This window comes from Eublepharis macularius, chromosome 1 (genome assembly GCF_028583425.1).
Source record: "Eublepharis macularius isolate TG4126 chromosome 1, MPM_Emac_v1.0, whole genome shotgun sequence".
NCBI lineage: Eukaryota > Metazoa > Chordata > Lepidosauria > Squamata > Eublepharidae > Eublepharis > Eublepharis macularius.
Genome location: NC_072790.1, coordinates 154,995,498 through 155,017,464, shown reverse-complemented (window position 1 = coordinate 155,017,464; position 21,967 = coordinate 154,995,498). Strand labels below are relative to the sequence as shown.

Here is a 21,967-nt window from a genome sequence, read left to right as displayed (position 1 = left end):
TCGCGTCATAATCAAGACCTTCAACTTGATTGAACCCTCTCGCAACCAGACGAGCTTTGTACTGTACTTCACAATTAGGTTTTTATTTCAATTTATATAACCAACGACATCCTATTGCCCTTTTGTTGTCTGGCAATGTAGCAGTAGAAAATACATCTTGTGCCTTAAGAGAGTTAAATTCCGCCTCCATAGCTGATACCCACACATTTCGCTGTGTTTCATCTAGAGACATTACCTCAGCATAATCATTTGGCACCTTAACATAAACATGATTTATGCCATATCTCTGTGGGGGCACACCTTTTGTCGTTCTGCTAGATACCCTGGGTATCTGTGGTGAACTGTGAACTGGATGAGAGACTTGACCTTCAGGATAAGAACTTTCCTGTTTTATCTCCTGTTCACTTTATATACCTTCAGTCACAGGCAACATTATTTGTTCAGACGTCTCATTAGCATGTAAACGAGACCAATTTGTTTATTCACAGAATTTTGCAGACCTACTGAACACAAGCATATTATTGGCATTCACAAACCTATAAACCTTCATAAGCCTCTAGGACCGCATTTTCTTCTAAGTTTCAATGGGATATTTACCCATGCCTTGGAGCCAAAAATTCTTAAATGTTGTAATGAGGGGTTTTTCCATAGAGTGCTCTATATGGTATATCATTAATAGTTTTACTCCATACTCTATTGACATTGTATGTTGCACATCTGAGACAGTCAGCCCAGAAAGATTTGGGCAACCCTGAACCATTTAACATGGAGTGCATCACCGTTTGTAAAATGCCTGCACATCGTTCAGCCACACCATTTTCTTGGGGACACGCAGTATTTGCCACTCTGTGTTGTATACCTTGGGCTTGAAACCATTTTTGTAATTCCTGAGACATGAATTCACCCCCCAAATCGCTTTGGAACCTTACAATCTCTTGTCCCAATTGTTTTTGCACACTCTTTGCCCACTGCTTAATTGTTTCACAGACCTGGGATTTCCTTTCAAGTGGGTAAGACCAACAAAACCTTGAAAAATCGTCAACAATCAGTAATGCATATTTTCTACCAGATATGCTGTTTGGATAGGGGCCGGTGACATCGGCATGCACAAGAGCCAGAGGTCTTTGTGTAACCCTATCACTTGCTTTGGCAACGGGGTGCATCTGGGATTTGCTTTGCTTACACACATCACAGTCTAGATACGTTTTACACTGCTTTAATTTATCTATACCCAAGCAAGCAAATGTTTTGGACAATGTACCGAAGGACATGTGTCCTAACCTTCTATGATACATGTGTATGCACTCATCATGCAACGCTTTGTTGCTGAGTACAGTTTGGACCTGCCCAGGTTTGTTTTCTAGAATATATACTCCATTTTGTACTTTACCTGTGGCAAGAACCTTATCACCTTTGAGAATATTGCATTGTTGTTTCTCAAATTCAACCGTGAAACCAGCTTTTGTTAACTCACTTACACTAAGCAGATTATTTTCCAAGCTAGGCACAAATATAACATTGTGAAATGTATGATTTAGACCAGAGAAATATACCTTCCCCTGAGCATGAACAGACGCAGGGGCACCATTTGCAAGACTCACATGATCAGTACTGGCTGGCTGAAGGTCAGGCAGCAAACTTTTATCATTCACAAAGTTTTGTGATGCACCTGAATCGACGACCCACAAATCATGGGCAGAAGACCCATTTGCAGTCACCAAAGTTGCTTGATGTTTGGCCACATTTTGGGGCTTAGGCTTGCCTCCTTCCTTGAGAGCGTCGGTGGCTCTTTCTGTCTTCCGAGTGCAAAACCTTTTTATATGATCTGGGGAACCACATTTGAAACACCGGCGTGTCCTTAATGCGAGCAGAGACTGGCTGGAAAACTGATTTTCACTTCTCTGCTGTTTCCTCTCCTGTGGATCGGCTGGACACCTGGACTGACTGGCTCGGTTCCCGGAGTAGCTGGCACCATTCCCGGACTTTCTGGCACCATTACCGGAATGGCAGACTGCCAACTCTCGTTGATGCAGCATCTTATCTTCTTCTTGTAAGAGCCTCCCAGACAAATAATCGAGAGTAAGTGCTGCCGGCTCTAAATTTTCTAACACAGAGACGAGGAGGTCGTATTTCTCCGACAGTGAACATAGTATAATGTACACCTTGTCCTCTTGAGAGATTTCCTTGCCTCTCTCTGCCAGTAGCTGGAAGCATTCAGTGAGAGCATTTAAATGTTCCCTCACACTCTGGTGGTCTAGCATAATAGTCCTGTACATCCTCTTCATTAATGACATTATAGAGCTTGAGGATTTCTGGATATATACTGCAGCCAAACTGTCCCATGCTTCTTTAGCTGTTGTTTTCCCCGACACATACACTAATTGTTCGTCAGAAATGCTTAGCAGTATCAGCGCAAGTGCTTTCTCTATCTTTGTAGTGTCGTCTGCCGACGGAGCATCTGGTGGGGCAGAAACATAAGTCCAGAGCCCTTCCTTCACCAGGAAATTTCATACGAAGCGCCCACACTGAATAATTCTGGTACGTCAACTTTTCAACAAACACGGCTGCTGGAGCCAAGGCCATGTTGTACTTACTTTGATCACTCTTTATCAATGGCCGGACAAAATCCTCCACCTCCTCCCAATCAGACTGATATGAGCCTCCGTATGTGGACTGTATCTTGGCGTCAACGTCGCCTCCTGCCTGGTCCGCAGACGTTCGCTGTTCAGCTGTATCCAGAGCTCACCAATCCCGCTAAGGCAAAGACTCCACAGCTCAGTGCAGTTATCACCAACTGTAGTCAGCTCTGGCGCAATTCTGGGCCCATAACCCTGTGAGCGTATCTTCTGGAAGCGCACCCAATAAGTCAAACCAGACTTGACTAGTGCTGAACTATATACAGTGGTTTTCTTTACAATAATATATACATACAGTCCATGTAGCACTTGCAGCATACAAAATCCTCCTGCCTGACAAAGTGCTTCGCATACAATCCAGTTCACAAGAGTGATGATTAGCACATAGACTGCTCAGAATATATACTTCTCAGCACCAATCAGATTGAAGTGCTGACTCATTGTGGCAGTAGTCAGAATGATGCAACTTAGTCATGTGACACTGTCACATGACACTCCATCTGTCAGTTCAGATCAAAATGATCTAGCAGACTACTTTGTACTTTGGCTGTCATCTTGCTTGCCATACATTATAGTATGCTGTCATGACCTTGGGTCAATCACAGCTTCTCAGAGCTCTCTCCGCCCCACCCATCTCACAGGATGATTGTCATTAGGATAATAATAACATACTTTGTAAACCTCTCTGAGTGGGCATTAAGTTGCCCTGAAGAGTGGTATATAAATTGAATATTATTATTAAATAGTCTTTGCTCTTTTTATGTCTGCCGTCATGTAGGTGAAATTCCAAAAGTAGGCAAATCAAACCATACTGGGCAGGTCCAATAGGGACAGAATGTACGAAGGGGATCATTGCTTTATGCCTAAATGGTTAGAGAGCTCCTGAGGGCAGTTTGCTAATGAGAGAAATAATGGTGCCAGGCATGGAATATGAGTCACATCACCTACCACTTGATTCTTGTAATTGGAGATGCCAGGGATTGCAGAGAGACCATTGTGTTGGCTTGCATGCATGTTAGGTGCTGCTTGCTTGAAAAAAATATATAGAAAATATTGGCTTTGGGTCACTATCAGCATTTTATTTTCACCTAATTTGGTTGCAACACATCTTTTTGTGTTACGGGTTTTTTTGAGTTTATTGAGGAACCAGGGGGGAAGGAAGGAGGTAATGTTGATATTGGAGCTTGGAGATGTTTTACATTTCTTCCACTGGTTAAATGTGGCGGCTGTAAGACAAAGAGCAGATAATTGTACTGATTTTAATGCCATGTAACCAAATGAACTGTCTCTGAGTATGTGTTGAACAAAATCCTCTATATAAAATCCTGAATATCATTGATAGTACCAGCTAGTTAGTTATAGAGATGGGCACGAACCTGAATACGAACCAAAAAAACCCATGAATGAGCCCGGCTCATGGTTCGCAAACCAGTGGTTCATGGAAGCTCATTTCCACGAACTTCCACGAACTGGTCTACTGGTTCATTTGGTTTGTTTTAAAGAGCAATGCCCCTTTCCCTGCCATTGCAAAGAGGCAGGGAAAGGGGCATTTAAAACTGCAGATCAGCTGCTTGTTGGGGAGATCTCCGACAAGCAGCTGATTATTTAAACAGCGGGGCTTGGCTACCCGGCCAGGAGTTCCCAGCCGGCTAGCCATGTCCCACCTGCAGTTTAAATGGCCATTTCCCCACCTCTTGGAGTGGTGAGGAAATGGCTATTTAAACTGTGGGTGGCGCCTGGCTGGCGCCAGCCAGGAGTTCCGGGCTGGCCAGCCAAGCTCCACTGTTTAAATGGCCATTTCCCTGCCCCTGGGAGTGGGGGGAAATGGCCATTTAAAGAGCAGGTGAGGCTCTTTAAATGGACATTTCCCTATTTAAAGAGTGGGTGAGGCTTGGCTGGTCATCTGGGAATTCCCAGCCGGCCAGCCAAGCCCCACCCACAGTTTAAATGCCCATTTCTGCACTGCTGGGAGCGGCCATTTAAACAGCCCCACTGTTTAAATGATCAGCTGCTTGTCAGGGATCTCTCCGACAAGCAGCTGATCCGTGGGTTTAAATGCTCCTTTCCCTGCTGCTAGTAAGCAGCTGGAAAGGGGCATTTTAAACCTACGAACCAGAAGCCAGTTCATGAACCTGCCCCAGTTCGTGGGAGTTGGTGGTTCCTGGTTCGTGAAAACGCCACGAACCACATGGTTTGATTTTTCGTTGTTTGTGCCCATGTCTAGTTAGGTGTTGAGCTTAGGTAGGAAAAGGAAACTTTTCCCATCTGTCTGCTCACAATTTGTGCACAATCATTCACCAATCTGCCCTCCACTTGCTTTAGGTCCAGTTACATTTCTTTGGACAGTATCTAGCAAAAGGTATATGTTATTTTTAAAATGGAATGTTGCTCAGATTTAGTTGAAGTGAGTTTCCCAGGGAAAAGTTTAGTAGTGAAAACACCTTGACTACAGAGTCAGAAGTTACTAGGCCCCTGAAATATTGGCCAGGCCTTATTCTACTAAGAAGGCCACCAAATTATTTTCAATCTCTTTGGAACTTAAACTCAAATTCTTCCTATATGTAGTTCACAGTAACCACCCCACCGGAGAAATGCTTAGTGCACTTACTGTAGAAAAAGGTGCCATATTTCTGTTTCTCTTGGTGAAACTGTCAGCTGAGCCATATCTTTCTGGAAACCTTGTAGGAAAATGTTTCTGCTTTGTAGGACTTACAACCTTTTATAAGCAATTTAAGACAAAAAATCAAGAATTATGTGGACAGCTGCAGGGTAGATAAAACATTTAATGAAACCTGAACTAAGGAAATCCCTTAAGTGGCCTTTTGATATTATTCTTTATATGGCATTATTAATGTACAAAATTCTCTTAACATTCTCAAGATAGCATCTTCCATCACTGAACTGCTTGTATGGTGTTTTAAAATGGCTGTCAGAATGTAGTAGGTCTATGGATTTGGCCTGAAACAACATGCTCAGTGGTAAATCAATGCCTGTGACAAAAGAATGTTAATGTTCCTCAGTATTCTTGTTAGGAGAGGTTCTCTGTGTTCAAGTATGCCCAAGAGCTTGTGAGAGGTGACCTCTTCTGGATAAAGGGAAGAGGGCAGGGTTGTCTTCATATGTGAAGGAACAGCAGATTTGGGTTTGGAACAGGCAGAAAGAGAAGTGCAGCCAGAGCATTAATGAGTTGGCTGAAGCACCTTGGGGTGCATGTTGTCTTTAGAGATCTGTTGAGGGAGTGTCTCTTCACCATCATCTGTTGTCTATTTTATATTAATAATAATAACATTTGATTTATATACTGCCCTTCAGGACAACTTAATGCCCACTCAGTGGTTTACAGAGTATGTCATTATTATCCCCACAACAATATCACCCTGTGATGTGGGTGGGGCTGAGAGTGTTCCTAGAAGCTGTGACTGACCCAAGGTCACCCAGCTGGCTTCAAGTGGAGGATTGGGGAATCAAACCTAGTTCTCCAGATTGGAGTCCCGCCGCTCTTAACCACTACATCAAACTTTGTTTACCAAACTTGGTAAACAAAGTAAATATTTCAAGATTCTATTGTTTCTCATTCAAAGGAAACTACTTCAGGTACTGCTACCACTTGAACTACCCATTATTCAAGGAAATTGGGAACATGGAACAAGAGCTAGGATGTTTTTCTTACTAAATTAGAAGCTCAGCTCCGTCAGCAAGAAGAATTTCATTGCCACTGCATGTAATGTACATATCTTGAAGCATACATGTTCTTCTAATTGTACATGGCTTCTGTATCTGCCTCCCTTCACTTGTAAAACCATTAATTATTGTCCTGTCATTAATGGACAGATTGTACACCATTCCCCCCCCCCCCCAGTACATATACCAGCACATCTCCTTAGTAACTCAGTCCCCGAGTCAGTTTACTCAGAAATAGTTCTGACAGAATTTTTGTGGAACTAGACAGGCTACAGTGATATGCACTGACATGGATGTCCCACTGAATGCACTTACTTCTGTGTACGCTTGTGTAGGATAAGCTTGAAGTCTGTTGGGAGTTCCAACCTGTATCTATCTTTAGTCATACACTATGTAGAGCAGCCTGAAGCTTGTTCTCAAAGTGAGACCTTGGCTTTGCTGAACAGAGTAGTATGATTCCTTTATTAATAAGATTTTTTGACCAGAGGTCTTAAGCATTAGAAGTATTATTAATACTTTAGAAAAGGTAAAAACTGAAGCTTTTGATAGCCTAACCTAAAATGACATTTTGTGCTAAGGCATTAACTTGGTGAGGAGGAGCTGTGGCTCAGTAGTAAAGCACTTACTTTGCATTCTAGACTAGTCCTAGGCTCAATTCCTGGCATCTCTAGTTGCTGCCGAAGTCAGTTATCGTTGTGTATTGGGTTGAGTTAGGCCAAGCAAGGCCTCTAATGTAATTACTGTATTGAATGTTATGCACTGTTCAGATTATATCAAGGTTCCTAATGCCTGCACTCTCATTGGTTACATTTGCCTGCACTTCATTGGTTACATTCCATGGGCTGCAGCCAATCGGTCCTGAGGAATAAAGACCAATCACTGGCCTGCCTATCTTATACATTGTATATAGTTCATGCAAATGATGGTATCGTAAAGTACATGTTCCTATTGGTTACTAGTTATTCTTGGGGCGGGGTTTCTGTGTATATATTGAGGGCTTCTGTTTAGCTTGTGTGTCATCTAGTGAGTAGTGTCTGCTGTTGTCTGTTCTGGTTGGCAATAAAGAACCTTGTTTTGACTGAAATCACTCTGGGCTGCAATCATTCTGAGCTCCAGGCTCAGTACACAACAGTTATCTCTTGTCTTACAAAAGATAATTTTATTCTTATTTCTTTCCTTGCATTTGTCCATACTGACTTTTATTTTGCTTCTAAATATCCAGCTGTTTATTGAGGTCCTTTGATTATATTATGTATTCACATTTCTTCTGACTGAGTAGCATCTGGAAATCTGGCACATAGCTTGGCCACTCTTTCATCTAAGCAGTTGGAAATATTGAGGAGGATGAGATTTGCCACTGTTATCTTCAGCACACTACTTGCCTACGATAAATAACTTTAGTGGGGGTGAAGAGGAACGCTGATGAGAGGAAGTAAGGGATGGGTGTCACTTTGCAGCAGTCCTATTAATGCTTTTCTGAGCATACACTCCATTAAACGGACCTGAGTAGGATTCTGAGTAGACTTGCTTAGGATGGCTGTGTAGGTTAGTATTGCCAGACTCCCATCAGTGAACAATGGAGAAAGAGTACCTTTCAGTTGCTTATTTGACATCAACTAGAAGCTGCTTTTAGTTCCACAAATAAAGAGGAAATAGTGTGGAGAAAAGAATGCAGGGGAAATTGAGGTGCCCCTGCATGTCCTTGTGGGTTCCCCACTACACAGCTGTGCCTGGCCCAGTGGCTGGCACCAAGTTACTGAGCTATTGTTTCCCCATGGAGTCCACCAAGGGAGAAAAGGAGGGAAAGCTGAAGGTTGGCTGGTGAGTGGGAGCAAAAGAAGGATGCAGGAAGGGGGAGCTATGGGGGCTTTCAGGGGAGAGAAAGAGGAAATAATAGGGGAGGAGAAAATAAGATGCCCCCCACAAGTCTTGTGGGTATCCTGATTGTAAATAACAACAACAACAACAACAACAACAACAAAGCAATTTATATGGTACTGTTTGCGTGTTCAAAGTACTTCATGTGTAATCTTGTGTTAACTGTTACACCAAAACTGCAACCTGTTTTTTCCTTTGTATTATACAACTGAGACTGGGAGAATGAGTGGCTTGCTTAAGGTCCACTGCGGAGTTCATGACAAAAGTGCAGTTTGAATGGGAGACTTCCCATTTCACTGTTCAGACATCAAAATAACAAGGGAGATCTTTCTTGTGAAGACAGAATCTGCCATGGAGGAAAAAAGAAAGGAAATGAAAAAAAATGTGATGGAAGAAGACAATGTAGATTAGGGTAGAATGCAAAAAAATAAATAAAAATGATTCTCCTCAGTGCATACAAGTGACGGAGTGATGATGTGTATTCCAGGGAGGCAATCTGCTGCTAAATCTAGCTCAATATTTCTTGTAGAGAAAACTACATATTATGCTGAACGCAGTTGTGTTATGCCCTGTGTGTAGTACCCAATGACTTACAATGTGTCTGGTATTACTGGCTGTGACAAAGGAGATAAGAGGGAGATTAATACTACAACAGATTGATAGGAGGAGTTGGAACTCAGTGTGAACTAAGTCAGCCAAAAACATTACAACATTAAGAAGCAAATGGGGGCAATTCAGAATATAATGATTTTCAAAATTGCTTAATTTTAATGTTTCACTCTTCATGATGGTCCCATTTATTTAATTTGAACTCACCCTGTATATAGGTATTGACCCAAACACAATACCACTATCTTTGTTTCCAGATTTGAAGCTTTCCAGGGGGCATTTGTGAATCTGTTAGGTAGAAAAAAGATTAACATATTTTCAGTTCCAGAAAAAGAAATAAAAGACAACTGTATGTTTTTATCAGCATTTATGTTAAGTATTTATATATATTTTCATATGGTTATTTGAATACAAATGTACATCTATAAGCACAACAGTTGGTGGAGATATTGTTTTTATGTTTTTCAAACTTGGACCAGGAGGTTTCTCCAAAACAGAAAGTTAGGGAATCCAGCATACCTGAAAGTGTGAAACTCAAGCACTGTCTACAGAACACAAGCGATTTGAATGTTATTGTGCGTGCGTGCGTGTGCACTAGTGAATGTTATTAATGAGGCAGAAAACTGAAAGGAAAAGTTTTTGAAGTGTACAGCCTATCTTACATAGATTTTACATTTGTATTACAAATGGAACCATTGGGGGAAATGCCAATGGTTCTTTTGTTATCACTTATAGAAGTGCCTTTTTTCTCTTTATTCTGTCAGAAAAATTTCAAAAGGAGATCTGAAGTGGTACCTTAGGAGAAGCCAGAGCTTTGAAAAACTTGAAATCCTGTTCCACTGCCAGAAGTCCAGGCCTTTTGAAAGATAAAGAGCTTCTAGTCAATGTCTTCCACCTGTGTTTTTTTTTAAAAAAAGGAGAGATGAGGTAAAACCCCATTATACTTACCAAACAAACATACAGATTTATATCATTGAAGGCATTATGAATAAAATAACATCAAAATGATAATGAAAATTAAAAAATGTAAAGACATGCAACTGTGCCAGTTTAAAGCAATTAATGCTGCAATGCTATGGATGCTTCTAGGGTCCATTGAATACAGTAAGGTGTATTTTTGAATAATTATAATAATTATTAGCATTTATATAACATATTCAGTATGCCAAGTGCTTCACATACATTATCTTGATATACTTTTACAATAGGGCCAAGATTATACCCATATTGCAGAGGAGAGGAAAGGCTGAGAGTGGTTTTCTTTGCTGCTGTGATATACCGGTGCTATATTTCTTTATCTGAGGGCCAAGCTACACATGACGAATGGCACTTGAACAGCAAGTGTATTTCTCCCTGTTCACTTGCCCTCCACTCAATCCACTTGCCGTTCAAGTGTCATTCGTCATGTGTAGCTTGGCCCTAAATCTCCTGGTGACATAGTAGAGGTCTTGAGCCACTGTCTTACTGCTGTGTTTACACGGCTAAGAGTAAACAAGCTGAAATGGAATCCTGACAAGACTGAGGTAATGCTGATTGGAAAGGCTGAAATCTTAAAGGACACTGCTTCCCACATTTGTTGAAGTTCAGCTGATACCTGGTATCTCTGCTAGGAACCTAGTGCTAACCCAGCACTGTTGCTGGAGAAGCAAGTTAATTCAGTAGCAAAAAATGATTTCTACCATCATCATTTAGCCGGAAAGATGACTCCCTACCTTGGCTCAGCACATCTGGCCATGTGGATCCCTGCCACCTTAAGGCTAGATTACTGTAATGCACTCTACATGGGTCTGTCCTTAAAGTGTACTCAGAAACTCCAGTTGGTACAAATGCAACAACTCAGTTACTATCAGAAGCAAAACAGATATCTGACACCCATTCTGCAGTCGCTGTATTGGCTACCTGTTCATTACTGGTTTAATTCAAGGTTCTGGTTATCGTCTACAAAGTTCTTTATGGTCTTGGACCCACATATCTGCAAGACCGCTTCTCTTGCTATGCTCTGCCATGAAAGCTTCATTCATCGGAGCAAAGTGACAATGCCACCATGCATATGGGTAAGATCCATAGTTGCCCATGCACCTGCATTCTCTGTTGTGGCTCCCCCCTTGTGGAAGGGACTGCCTCAGGAGGTTTGAAAGGCTCCCACACTTGTATTAATTTCACAGATCATTTAAAACAGAATTGTTCAGGAAGGTATTTTTATAAAGGGAATGGGGCTGTAATACAATAGAATGGTTTAGAAGAACACTTTTAATAACAGGGATCAGATTGTAGCCTGTTGAGTGTGTATATCTAATATCTTTCTCTTTTAGTATTGTTTTTCTAATTTTTGTAATACTTCTTCCATGCATTGTTTATTGTTTGATTACATAATATGATCTGCCTTGAGTTTCAGTGAGAAAACAGACTATAAATAAAAATAAATATAAATGGAATCAGCATGTTGTTTAAAAGAGGGGAGGGATCAGCAAAAATTGCCCAGAGGCAGAAGTAATTATGAAAAGAGAGCTTAGGATCTGAACTGTAATTTTTTTGATTTGAAAAGTGGATGAAACCTCTGTTCTTTGGTGGTCTTTTATGCTGCATTAATTCCATATAGGTTAATATATATATATTTATATAATCTGTAAACTTGCTTTAACCTTGGATTTTGTGCCTTAGGCCATGGACTAGATAGCTCTAAGCACCTTTCTGACTCTAGGGCTTGCAATGTCATGCAGAACAATAAATGTGCAATCTTACTTTTCCCGGTCAAGCACTAGCGGATATTCAAACTTCTGCTTTTTGTCCATATACTTGCTGTCATCTTTTATTGTGAAGGGAAAGTCATTTACGTCACATGGCAAAATTATATCAGTGGATTCAGAGAGTTCAAACAATCGCCGCTGACCAAAATAACCAATGTAGTGTCCACTATGTCCATGCCATAGCCTGCATTGCATGGAAGAGAGGAGAATGATGTAAGCAACATGTTGATTCTTTTCAAGTGAATGTTTCAAGGTAGTAATAGAAACAAGCTAACCCACATGCCACTGATCTAGCATCAAACTGCCTGAATATTCTAGTCCTCATAAAATTCAGGCATAATATCCCATCTGTGTGACATATGGCACAGTCAACCTACTTGGTGACATGTTTAATCTAAACAGATTTCAGCCATATCCACTCTGAAATGAACAAGTCACAATGGTGTCAATATTTCTATTTGAAAAAGGCTGTTCATGTTTGTGAAAGTATTTTACATCAATATACCCCATATTCAACTTTAAGTATTTGAAAACTTCAGGAATGATCCTGCTCTTTTCATTTTGTGAAAATTGCAATACATTATTAATGTCCTGCCATGTCAAAGTGCCCATTTTAGCTTTGTATAGCAGAGCAAGTTATGAGTATGTGCGGTTATGAAGAGGAGCATATTTTGAATGTTTATTCCAAAGAATACACAAAAGAAATAAGGAGATAGTAGCAGCAGAACTGATTATTTTGGTGAGTGAGATCTAGGCAGAGAAAGAATGTGCATGAGCATATCAGAAATGGTTTGTTGGAATAAAAAAAATAATTTTAGAAGTTTTTTTTTTATTTGTCCCTCGTGCCCCCCCCCCCATGATCCTATGGCATGAGGTCACCACAAAAAACAATAACTCACCAAACTTTAATTTTATTAAACTCAAACAACAAACTCATTCTATGTTCAAAAGATAAATAAAAATATGTATTGTGCTGGCGATATGAGACTCCTTGTGCAATTACAATACAGGGAGAAAAAAAACGTTTTTAAAAGCCTTCACTGAAGATGTTTTTAGGAAAAAGCTGGAGCAGGGCAGGGGACAATGACAGGGAATTAATCCCCAGTGAGGACCCTCATAACCCAAGGTTTGCCTTTCTATCAGAGCAGTCACTACTCCACCCCCTTAGACCTGTTATTGAGAGAGATAATGCAACTGAACATGAAGTTTTTCTTAAATGGGCAACTGTTGTGTGATTTCCCTTTTCAAAAAGTGAAAGAAATTATGTAAAAGGCACAGTGGTCCTCCACCATAGGCACAATTGTAGTGAATGTCCAGACAGAAATTCATCAAGGCACTTCTTGGCATCCTAAATGGATGGGATTATTCACTGATAAAAAAGCAGTTGTATGAGATCAGTACAGATGATGCCAAAAGGTTAAAAAGATGTTCAGACTTAACGCATGTCTCTGTGTCAAAAACAAATGCTTATAGTTGTGTTAAGCCTTTTTTCTGGCTAATGAGTCTTTTGGAACTAGCAAAATCCAAGATTCCTTTTGGTATTGAACAAGGAATATTTCTTGCACTTAAGTATTTGAAGATTCAGTGGTTCCCATCTATAAAACTGGATTGATTGTTAGAGCCAGTCAGTTGTCTTTGATGTGTCAAGGAATTCTTAATCACACTGACATCTAATCCTTACAGTACAATCCTATGCAGTTACTCCATTCAAAGCACATTGAAATCTATAGGCTTAGACTGGAGTAACTTTGTACAGGATTGCATTGTTAGTGTTGTTCAGGGGAAGTGTCAGCATGGGACCAATAACATTTATAGATATATTTGTTGTACCAGCTGTGTTTTATGTCTGTGAAGTGGGGGGTGGGGGGAATTGAGCTGAGCTCTGTATGGCATGGATTCTATTAGTGGTTTTGAGCTATTTACTAATTGCTGTGCTTTAGTGTTCCTTCAGATGCATCAGACAGAAATTCATTAGGTTTGAGTTAGGGAAAACTTCATCCTCAGAATTTTTGTATGGACACAAGCCTAATATCAAACTGAAAGATAGGGCACAAAAGTCAAGTAGTGGTTTAACTTGCAATGTCCTTTTTTTTTTTTTTTTTTGGAGCACAGCTTAACTGGTAACTGGCTTAAGTCTTCTTTTATATTGAAGGATTTTGGTGGTGGTGGTTCATTCCAGAATGTATTAAGAGTTTGTGTGCATAATTACAGCAGCTGTGCTAACTGTATTTTTTTAACCTGTATATCTCCTTGCTTGCAGAAAAAGATCATTCAATACATTTGCCAAGCAGGAGCTGCAGCTTTACATATCATATCTCACTGGCTTTATGGTGACATGGAAAACTGACCTGGTACCATTAAACCAGTTGTTTGATGTCCATGGGGATATGTTGTCCCTGGGGATATGTTGTCCACAACAAGATACATTCTAAATCAATGTGGAGCGTTAGCTGTTACTAACCTGACAGAGCCATCAGTAGAGGCAGTGACTACTAAGTCCCTTTCTTCATCATAGAACAGGCTGACTATTTTGCTGGAATGAGCTCGCCAGCAAAGTTGTTGCTTTACATGCTACAAGGAAAAAGCCATTAGTATGTGTCAGGCCTTTTTGGTCTCCTTGATGGGTACAGGAATCTCTAACACCTAAACAGAAATCATGAATAGGAGGTGGGTCAACTTAACACAGCTACCCAACTAACATGCATTTAGCTTATCTAGTGGATGGGGAAACTTTGCTAGCAGCATATGCAATTGAACCCATCCTTTCAGAATATGCTTCATGAGACCAAAATCAAGGAACTACATACAGCTGCAAAATGATAGGGGGAGGGGGAAGTTTGAGGTACGGGGGAGGGTCTCCTGGGCAGCAACAGCAGAGATGCAGAAGGTCTGCCAGGAGGTCTAATGCTGAATGTTGAGCCATTCCTTGTGTGTAGAGTGGTACAGCACATGGCAAGATGCTACATATGAGTAATGGTCCAATAAATAGGGACATGCCCCTCATGGACAACTGCACAGCCCACTGAGAGGGGTTAGATCCCTGCTCATTGCTGGTGGGCAGGGTTTGAACTGAGCTGGTATGTGTTTGAACATTCCTAATAATGGGTGAATTTTAAAAAATGCTCTTAAACTCCCCCCTCCCATTTTTTCACCTTGTTGGTATCCAGTGGATCTTCTAAGAATGAACCAATATTCCATCGTATGACAAGCCCCTCTGTTATGAGAAAAAATCCCATTAAAATAGCATTTTCACATTACAAACTAGCCCAGGATAATTGCATTATTCATGAACTTTGTAAATAAGGGTGAGAATGGGTGCTGGGTTAGTGCTTTAATTAGCAATGGATGTTTATGGATCCAACTGGAACCTCCCAGCAGCTGGGTCCTATAATCAAGTTGCTTACAAGAACTCCACTTATCAGCTCCTTCTCCAGCTTCATGCACCACTGACTCCTTAACAATGCTGAACTTTGGACTTCTGGGATGAGGCAGTGAAATTACAACAGGGGAGTTTTATGAGCTCCCTGCCGTGACCTTCCTGGTTCCTTCGGACCCGAGAGATTGGACCCCCCCAAGCCCTGCCCCCGGAGAGGGGAGGCAGGCTGGAACAAGAGCCTAGGGGGACTGGCGAACCCCCAGAAGCCCCGATATTGGTTCTGAAAGCAAGGACCAACAAAGGAGCCAATATGGCTATATAGCTGCAAAACTGGGAGTCCAACAAGCTAAAAGGAACCACAGCGAACGAAGCAGATTCTTAACAAGACAGATAAAAAATAACTTTAAGATAGCTCAACTGATCCCACAGCCTTCCATTAAGTAAGTAGACTGTTTTATGGTTTTACGAGGGCAATCCAGCTTGATTGCATTGCGGCTGCTTGAGCGAGCTGGGAGGAGCAGAGATGGGAGAAGAATTCTAAAGAGACTCTCTCAGCAACTGCTGGAAAGCTATACATTTTTGAACATAATTAACCAAAACAAAGCTTTTTACCACTTTTTGAAATGGCTTCTTGGGAAGAAGAGCTACTCGCTAATTTGCAAGAAATATCTAAATTAATGACGGAATTACTAATTAAAGCAGACGGGATATTTGGAGTGGAAAAGGAAAAACGGATGACAAGAAATGACGATGCAGAAAAAATGTCTAAAGGGCCAGATTTAACTGAAAGAAAAACAGAGCCAAATGAGGGGGAAAACAGTCTGCAACACAGTTTGCAAAATGGACAATTTTACCAGGACGTCCCCTTCAAGACACAAAACATTAGCAAAGAAAAGGAGGAGCCACTAAGCAGACCTGCACGGAGAGAATCCAGCATGCCAACACTGAAGGGGAAAAAAGAGTGCAGCGGATCTTAAAGCAGAAAAACAAGCAGAGGAGTAACAACATTCATATTGACCCCCTTCAGAAATGGCTGGAAGACAAGGGAATCTACCTTTGGTGGCCCAGATGGATTAAGGATTGGATGTACTACTTTTCACGAAGAAAGAAGAAAAAACCAGATTAGGACTCTTTAATGCAGACCTAACCTCTTACTTTTATAGCTCTTCCCTTCTTTCCTTATTTTTTCTTTTTTATATAACACTATATCGTATGTTTTGAAGAATTGAGAGAGGGAGATTGATGGAAGTATAGAGCTCTTTGGTTTTGCTACTGCTCTCTCTTTTCCTTCTTTGTTTTGAGAGTAAGAAAGAAGGAGAAATATGGATTATGACTTAGACTTTTTCTATATGTTTAATGTTAAGCAATACAGGCTTATTAAAAATTTTAGAGGCTCTATATTATAACAGACTTTGTATATCTACTGTTAAAGCGATAGTGATAATGTGATAAATGGGCCTTTGGAGTTTATTAATTGTTCTTAGACTTTACTCCTTCTTCTCAGAATACAAACTAGTGGTTAAGCTAAACGACCATCTGCTCTTCTCAACCTTACGAGTATGAGCATCCAAGTAAACAAGTGCAGATAGCCAAAATAAAACAGATGAAGGAGCTACTATTTTTAAAATGCAAAACTGTGTTTTAGCTATATAGTTATGTGATTACCCTAGCCTTATCAATATGAAAACTCAAGCAAATAAGTTTGGCTGGAACAAAATAGATGAAGGAGATATTTTGTATAGAATATAAAATTGTCTTTAAACTAAATATTGATTTGGCCTCTCCACCCTTACTATTATGAAAATTCAAGTAGACAAGTTTGGAAGGCATGGCCAGAACAGATATAAGAAAGAGGGGAAATTAGCATAAAAATTGCTCTTTTCTTTATGTTGATGTATACTACTGTCCTGCTGATATTTTAGGTTTTACTATTTCCATCCCACTCCTGGAATGAGTAAGGATTTAAGATCCCTGATTAAAAGGCAAAAGAGGTGAAATGTGATCTATCTATACTATGCACAAAAGAAAAAAATTATTAGAAATGATATAAGGAGCAGAGTAAGTGGATTAAAAAGTATAAAAATTAAATAAAGTCTATAGAAAATAAAAGGGAATTTTTAAGGTATATGGGGTGCTAATTACATATATAGTGGCTTTTTGTATCTGGACAGATGGATATGTATCTTGTATATGAATCTGCTAAACGTTTATGTCTTGTAACCCCTCCCTGTTTACTATAAAAGCCCAATAAAAATTTAATATATATAAAAAACAATGCTGAACTTTATAGTGCTTACATACATATTTCCTTTATAAAGAGACAGTCCCAAGTGGGCAACAATCTCCATATGTTCAATAATACTGCACGTTGATTGGGAAAAAATATTCACAAGATATAAACATGTAAACTTTAGCTACAGAAACATCTCTCCAGTTGACATTTCCTTTCAAACAAGAGAGATGTGTCTGATTCTGCTTCATATTTGACATTTTACATGCATTGGTAAATATGGTGTAGGGAATTGTGTGTGTGTGTGTGTGTGCACATGATGCATATGATGAAATTGCAAGATATATGTGATACATGCTTGACAGTTTTACTGTGAGTACTTGCACTGGAAAGCGATGGATTCAGAGTGTCTCCAGAACAAGCACATTTGGCAAAACTGATAGGCAAGAACTTCACAAATGACAATATAGATCCCCACATTCCCATACCCACCAATGAAATATATGGAGCAGCCCTTCAAAATAAGTGGATATTTTCCATTTTGAGAGGAAATTTTGCACAGCTCTCTGATTAAGAAAACATGTATTTCCTCATGAACAAATATGATCAAGGATGTTGTTACTCTTGTATTTTATACATTGGGGCTAAAATGGATAAGACCCTCCCAGAGAGTAAATGTTGCTGCCAGTCTAATAATTGCATTTAAGTCAGTCTCCAACAAATGAAAAAATCTAATGGCCTGTCAGAAACATTCAGATCTGTCTGAAGATTGAAAATGGAGATTCCAAGGATGAAGGCTACAACCCTGAAAATTTCATCTCTCTTGGATGGGAGGAAACGCCAAAAATATGCTGTGCCTTTCATATCCTATATTACAGGAATGTTTTCTCCTATCCACCTGTAATATCGGAGGGGTACTCTCTTGTTTAAGGGGCACAAGGTCTGAAAATTTCATCCCATCTGGGAGGGTGAAGTTACAGTGGGAATAAATGTCTCATTTATACCGGTGGAAATGATGACCAAATTGATGAAAAACACAATACATGACATAATGATACAGAGGAAAATGAGCTTAAAAAATGAACTGAATCTAAACAAAATCCCTCCTTCTTAGCATATACCTGGGTAGTGGTTGTACTGTATGAAGCTCAAAACCTAAAGTGGCTTATGCTGTTCTCCTCTCCTACATTTAGCCTCGCAACAACCCTGTGAGGTAGGTTAGCTTGAGTGTGGGTGTGACTGGCCAAAGGTCACCCAGCAAGCTTCCATGGCAGACTGGGGATTCGAACCTGGGCCTTTTAGACCCTAGTCCAACACTCGAACCACTATGAGCCAAGCTACAAGAGACGAATTACACGAGGACATGCATGTGAAGGGAGTCGCAGTGTTAGCCAGGAAGCTCAGTTTTAAAAGAGTCCAGAAAGCTTTGTCAATTTTCCCTCTCTTCAGAGCCAGGGAAGATTGCTCCTCAGAGGGTTTGTTAATTTCCTCTTTGCCTCCCTAAGGTTCTGTCAGTTTCACCTCTCCTTCTAGGAAGAGAAGAGGAAATTAACAAACCCTCTGAGGAGCCATCTTCCCTGGCTCTGTAGAGAAGGGAAATTGACAAAACCTTCCAATCTCTTTTAAAACTCAGCTTCTGAGCTAACATTGTGATTCCCTTCATGGGCATGTCCTTGTGTAATTTGTCTCTTGTAGCTTGTGTCTAGACTAGACTGGCTTCACATGTATCCTCTGTGCTTTTCCAGAAATGTGTGTATTTAATCAATAAGTTATATCATACAACCATAAAAAAGAATTTTATAATGAAAGAAACAATAAAGAAATATTATATATTGAAATCAGCATAATGTGTTGTGTTTTATAGCTGCATGTTCTCAATAGTGGAATGATTGTTCTTTACTTAACTGTGGCATTTGTTTGTTATTTCTTTAAGGGTTACCCCATGGATTCAGTTGTCATTGTCTGAAAGAAATGATTGATAGGCTTTGGCCCTGTATTCAGTTTTAGTCTATAGCAATATATATTTCATAATTCTCACAAACTGTGACACAGGCATAGTTGAGAAATTATTGCTTACCTTTGTTAGCTGCAAAAAGCATTATAGCAGATTCGTCAGTACACAGAGCTGTCAAAGGAATTGGAGGATGTTTTGTGAAAGGTAAAATTTCTCGGAGTAGATCCCCCTATATAAACAAAAACATAACTATAACAATGCAGCATTTTCCATTATAGAATTTGGGGAATTTATGAATCACATTGGTCATCTATCATACCTTAAATGTTTATATAACAGAAAATGTTGAACTCATCCTTTTTAGTTGTTCTGTGTTTTTAAAAATGTTTCATTAACTTGACCGACACATCATATCAATTCTGCATTTGGATTTTCTACAAACAACTATCCTTAGACCTCACTCAGGAGTATCAAAAAGAACTGAACTGGATTATAAAGGAATTAACCAAACCCATCCAAGAAAAGATTTGAGTCCGGTATCACCTTAAAGACCAACTAGATTTTCAGAGTATGAGCCTTCAAGAGTCAGAACTCCCTTCATCAGGCATGAGGATTGGGAAAAGGGAGTCTTTATAGTCCAGACACAAAACATACTTTTGCTTGCCTTTCAGGAGTGAAAGTAGCTTCCTGTCCCTATCAAATAGGGCAGTCATTTGTCTGTGCTACCATATGGAAATGCTATTACAGACACACTAATACCTTTCAAAAATAAAAGGCTCTTGTCACCTCCTCTTCTAGCATTGCTATTGTTGTGCTAATGTTCACTTCAAGCTATCATCACTCTAATGGTTACTGCTGAACTAATAGTGGGGCTGGGATTTGTTTATTTACCAAGGGCACATATTTGAGTGATCTCTTGCTGACATCTAGGACTCCTTCCAAAGTTATCTTCATGTTATGGAAGCTACAGAAACATGGATTCTTCCTGCACTGATTCAGTAATATCATAAAACAGGTCATGTGAGAGGAGTTTGTGATAGCACCCTCCTTCCCGGAAACTTGGGCTGCTATGGTAAGGTTGGAAGGGGTCCTTAGATGCTTACAGAGGTTTATGAAATTTGGCTATAATGCAGTATAAAGTATGATTTCACTTTGGCAACTTTTTTGCCTTTTAAAAAAAGCAAAAATGGAAATAGTTTTACACATTTCTACGAGAATAGAGAAAGATGATAGGAGAAAAAGTTGCTCTCTAGTATCTTATATGTCCATTTGCTGAGACGACAACTGGAAACACAATCCTAGCCATGCAAAAAAAAGAACCTACCTCTATAGTCCATAGATAAATACAGCCATCTTCATGAGCAGAGGCAAGGATAGGTATGTATTTATGTCCTCCTTTAACTTCTAATGCATTGAGTAATCCTTTGTTCTCCAAGTTAGATGAATCTGATAGTTTTGCTTCTTCTTGGCCTTCTGCTTTGGAACAGAATTCATTGTTACTTTTTCACTGCAGTTCTTATTTCCCCCCTTTTAACATAAAAGCTATTATGCAACATCCAGAAGTAAATACCAAATCCATACCTGGAGTATTTGCTGCAATGGAGGGCTCATCTCTAACACCTTCCTGAAATCAGACAACATCACATCAGAAATGTGAAAATTAGACAACATGCATGTGGAGAAAGAAGCCTCCAGTTCTTGATGTTTTAAGAAAAAGCACCTCCCAATAATACTGGCAAGGACACACTGTTCCATATGCCAAATACAAAAAAGTTATTGAACAAAAAATTGGGGGAAATAATCTACAAGGATCAGGGCCGGATCGACGGGGGGGGGGGGGTAGTCTGCCCCCGGAGCCGCCAAAGAGGGGGCGCTGGGCGCAGTTGCCAGCCCCAGGAGCGTGCTGCCAGCCCCGGAAGCACGCCTGGGGAAAGGCAAACAGCGCGGGCGGCCTCCCAGCCACCCACGCTGCCTTTTACCTTTCCCGCAGGACAATGGGAGGCTGGCTTGCGGGAAAGGCAAAAGGCAGCGCAGGTGGCTGGGAGGCCGCCTGCGCCATTCGCCTTTCCCCAGGACTAGGGGCGCGCGGCAAGCTGGCCGCCCCTTGTCCTGTAGGGCAGGTGAATGGCACGGGCAGCCTCCGAGCCACTCGCGCTGCCGCCAGCTCTGCGGCGTGCCAGGACAGCCGGCTTGCCACGGGGGTGGGGGGCACCCCAGCGTGATGACGTCACGGGAGTGACATCATCACGCAGCACCAGGAGCATATATATGTCCATAGGTTACACAGAAGCAATTAAAAGCGTCTGGCTGTACACAGATCTCTTGTTGAGAATGACGTATGGAATGTTTGCTACAAAGTTCCAGTCCCTCCCTGTAAGCCCCCCACCTTCAGTACCCAACCAGCTGGGCATAGTCAGTGGGAGAGTTGGACTGAACCGTCCCAAGGCCGCTGTGGTGAGCCATCCGAGATAAGAGTGCTGCCTTCCCAGGAGTTGGATATGAGCTTATGTGAAAAGTTACACACACACACACAGGGGGATGATTGCAAAGTGTTCAAAGATGGAGGGACTGTGGGCAACAGACCTGACATTTCTCCTGTTTCCCTGTGCATCCTTGATTCATTTCTCTATATCTCTTGCACTCCCATTATTATACTTTTTACAGACTCTGTGTTACTTGTTACACCAATGTGGCTACAGAGTAATTTCTGCTCATTACCATTATAAATAGAATTATTTGAGAATATTTTCACAGGCTCATCCTGCTCCCTCTTCTGGTGTTCTTTAAAGGCCATGTTTGTATCATGGGACTTTAGTATATTAATTTATGGGAAATGATATGTTCAGATTTTTTGCA

General features: G+C 40.6%; 1 protein-coding gene across 1 annotated transcript in view; it reads right to left on the bottom strand.

Moving 5' to 3' along the window:
- Positions 1–1,752: 1,752 nt before the first annotated feature.
- Positions 1,753–21,967, bottom strand: part of WDR64 (WD repeat domain 64) — a 128,250-nt gene continuing 108,035 nt past the window's right edge. The window contains exons 22-31 of the mRNA XM_054972133.1: positions 20,693–20,735; positions 20,436–20,584; positions 19,235–19,340; positions 14,704–14,765; positions 14,013–14,122; positions 11,547–11,735; positions 9,600–9,699; positions 9,012–9,092; positions 1,936–2,204; positions 1,753–1,825 (exon numbers count right to left, since the gene is read on the bottom strand). Coding sequence (XP_054828108.1) covers positions 1,753–1,825; positions 1,936–2,204; positions 9,012–9,092; positions 9,600–9,699; positions 11,547–11,735; positions 14,013–14,122; positions 14,704–14,765; positions 19,235–19,340; positions 20,436–20,584; positions 20,693–20,735 — 1,182 coding nt within the window. The remainder of the gene's footprint in view (positions 1,826–1,935; positions 2,205–9,011; positions 9,093–9,599; positions 9,700–11,546; positions 11,736–14,012; positions 14,123–14,703; positions 14,766–19,234; positions 19,341–20,435; positions 20,585–20,692; positions 20,736–21,967) is intronic.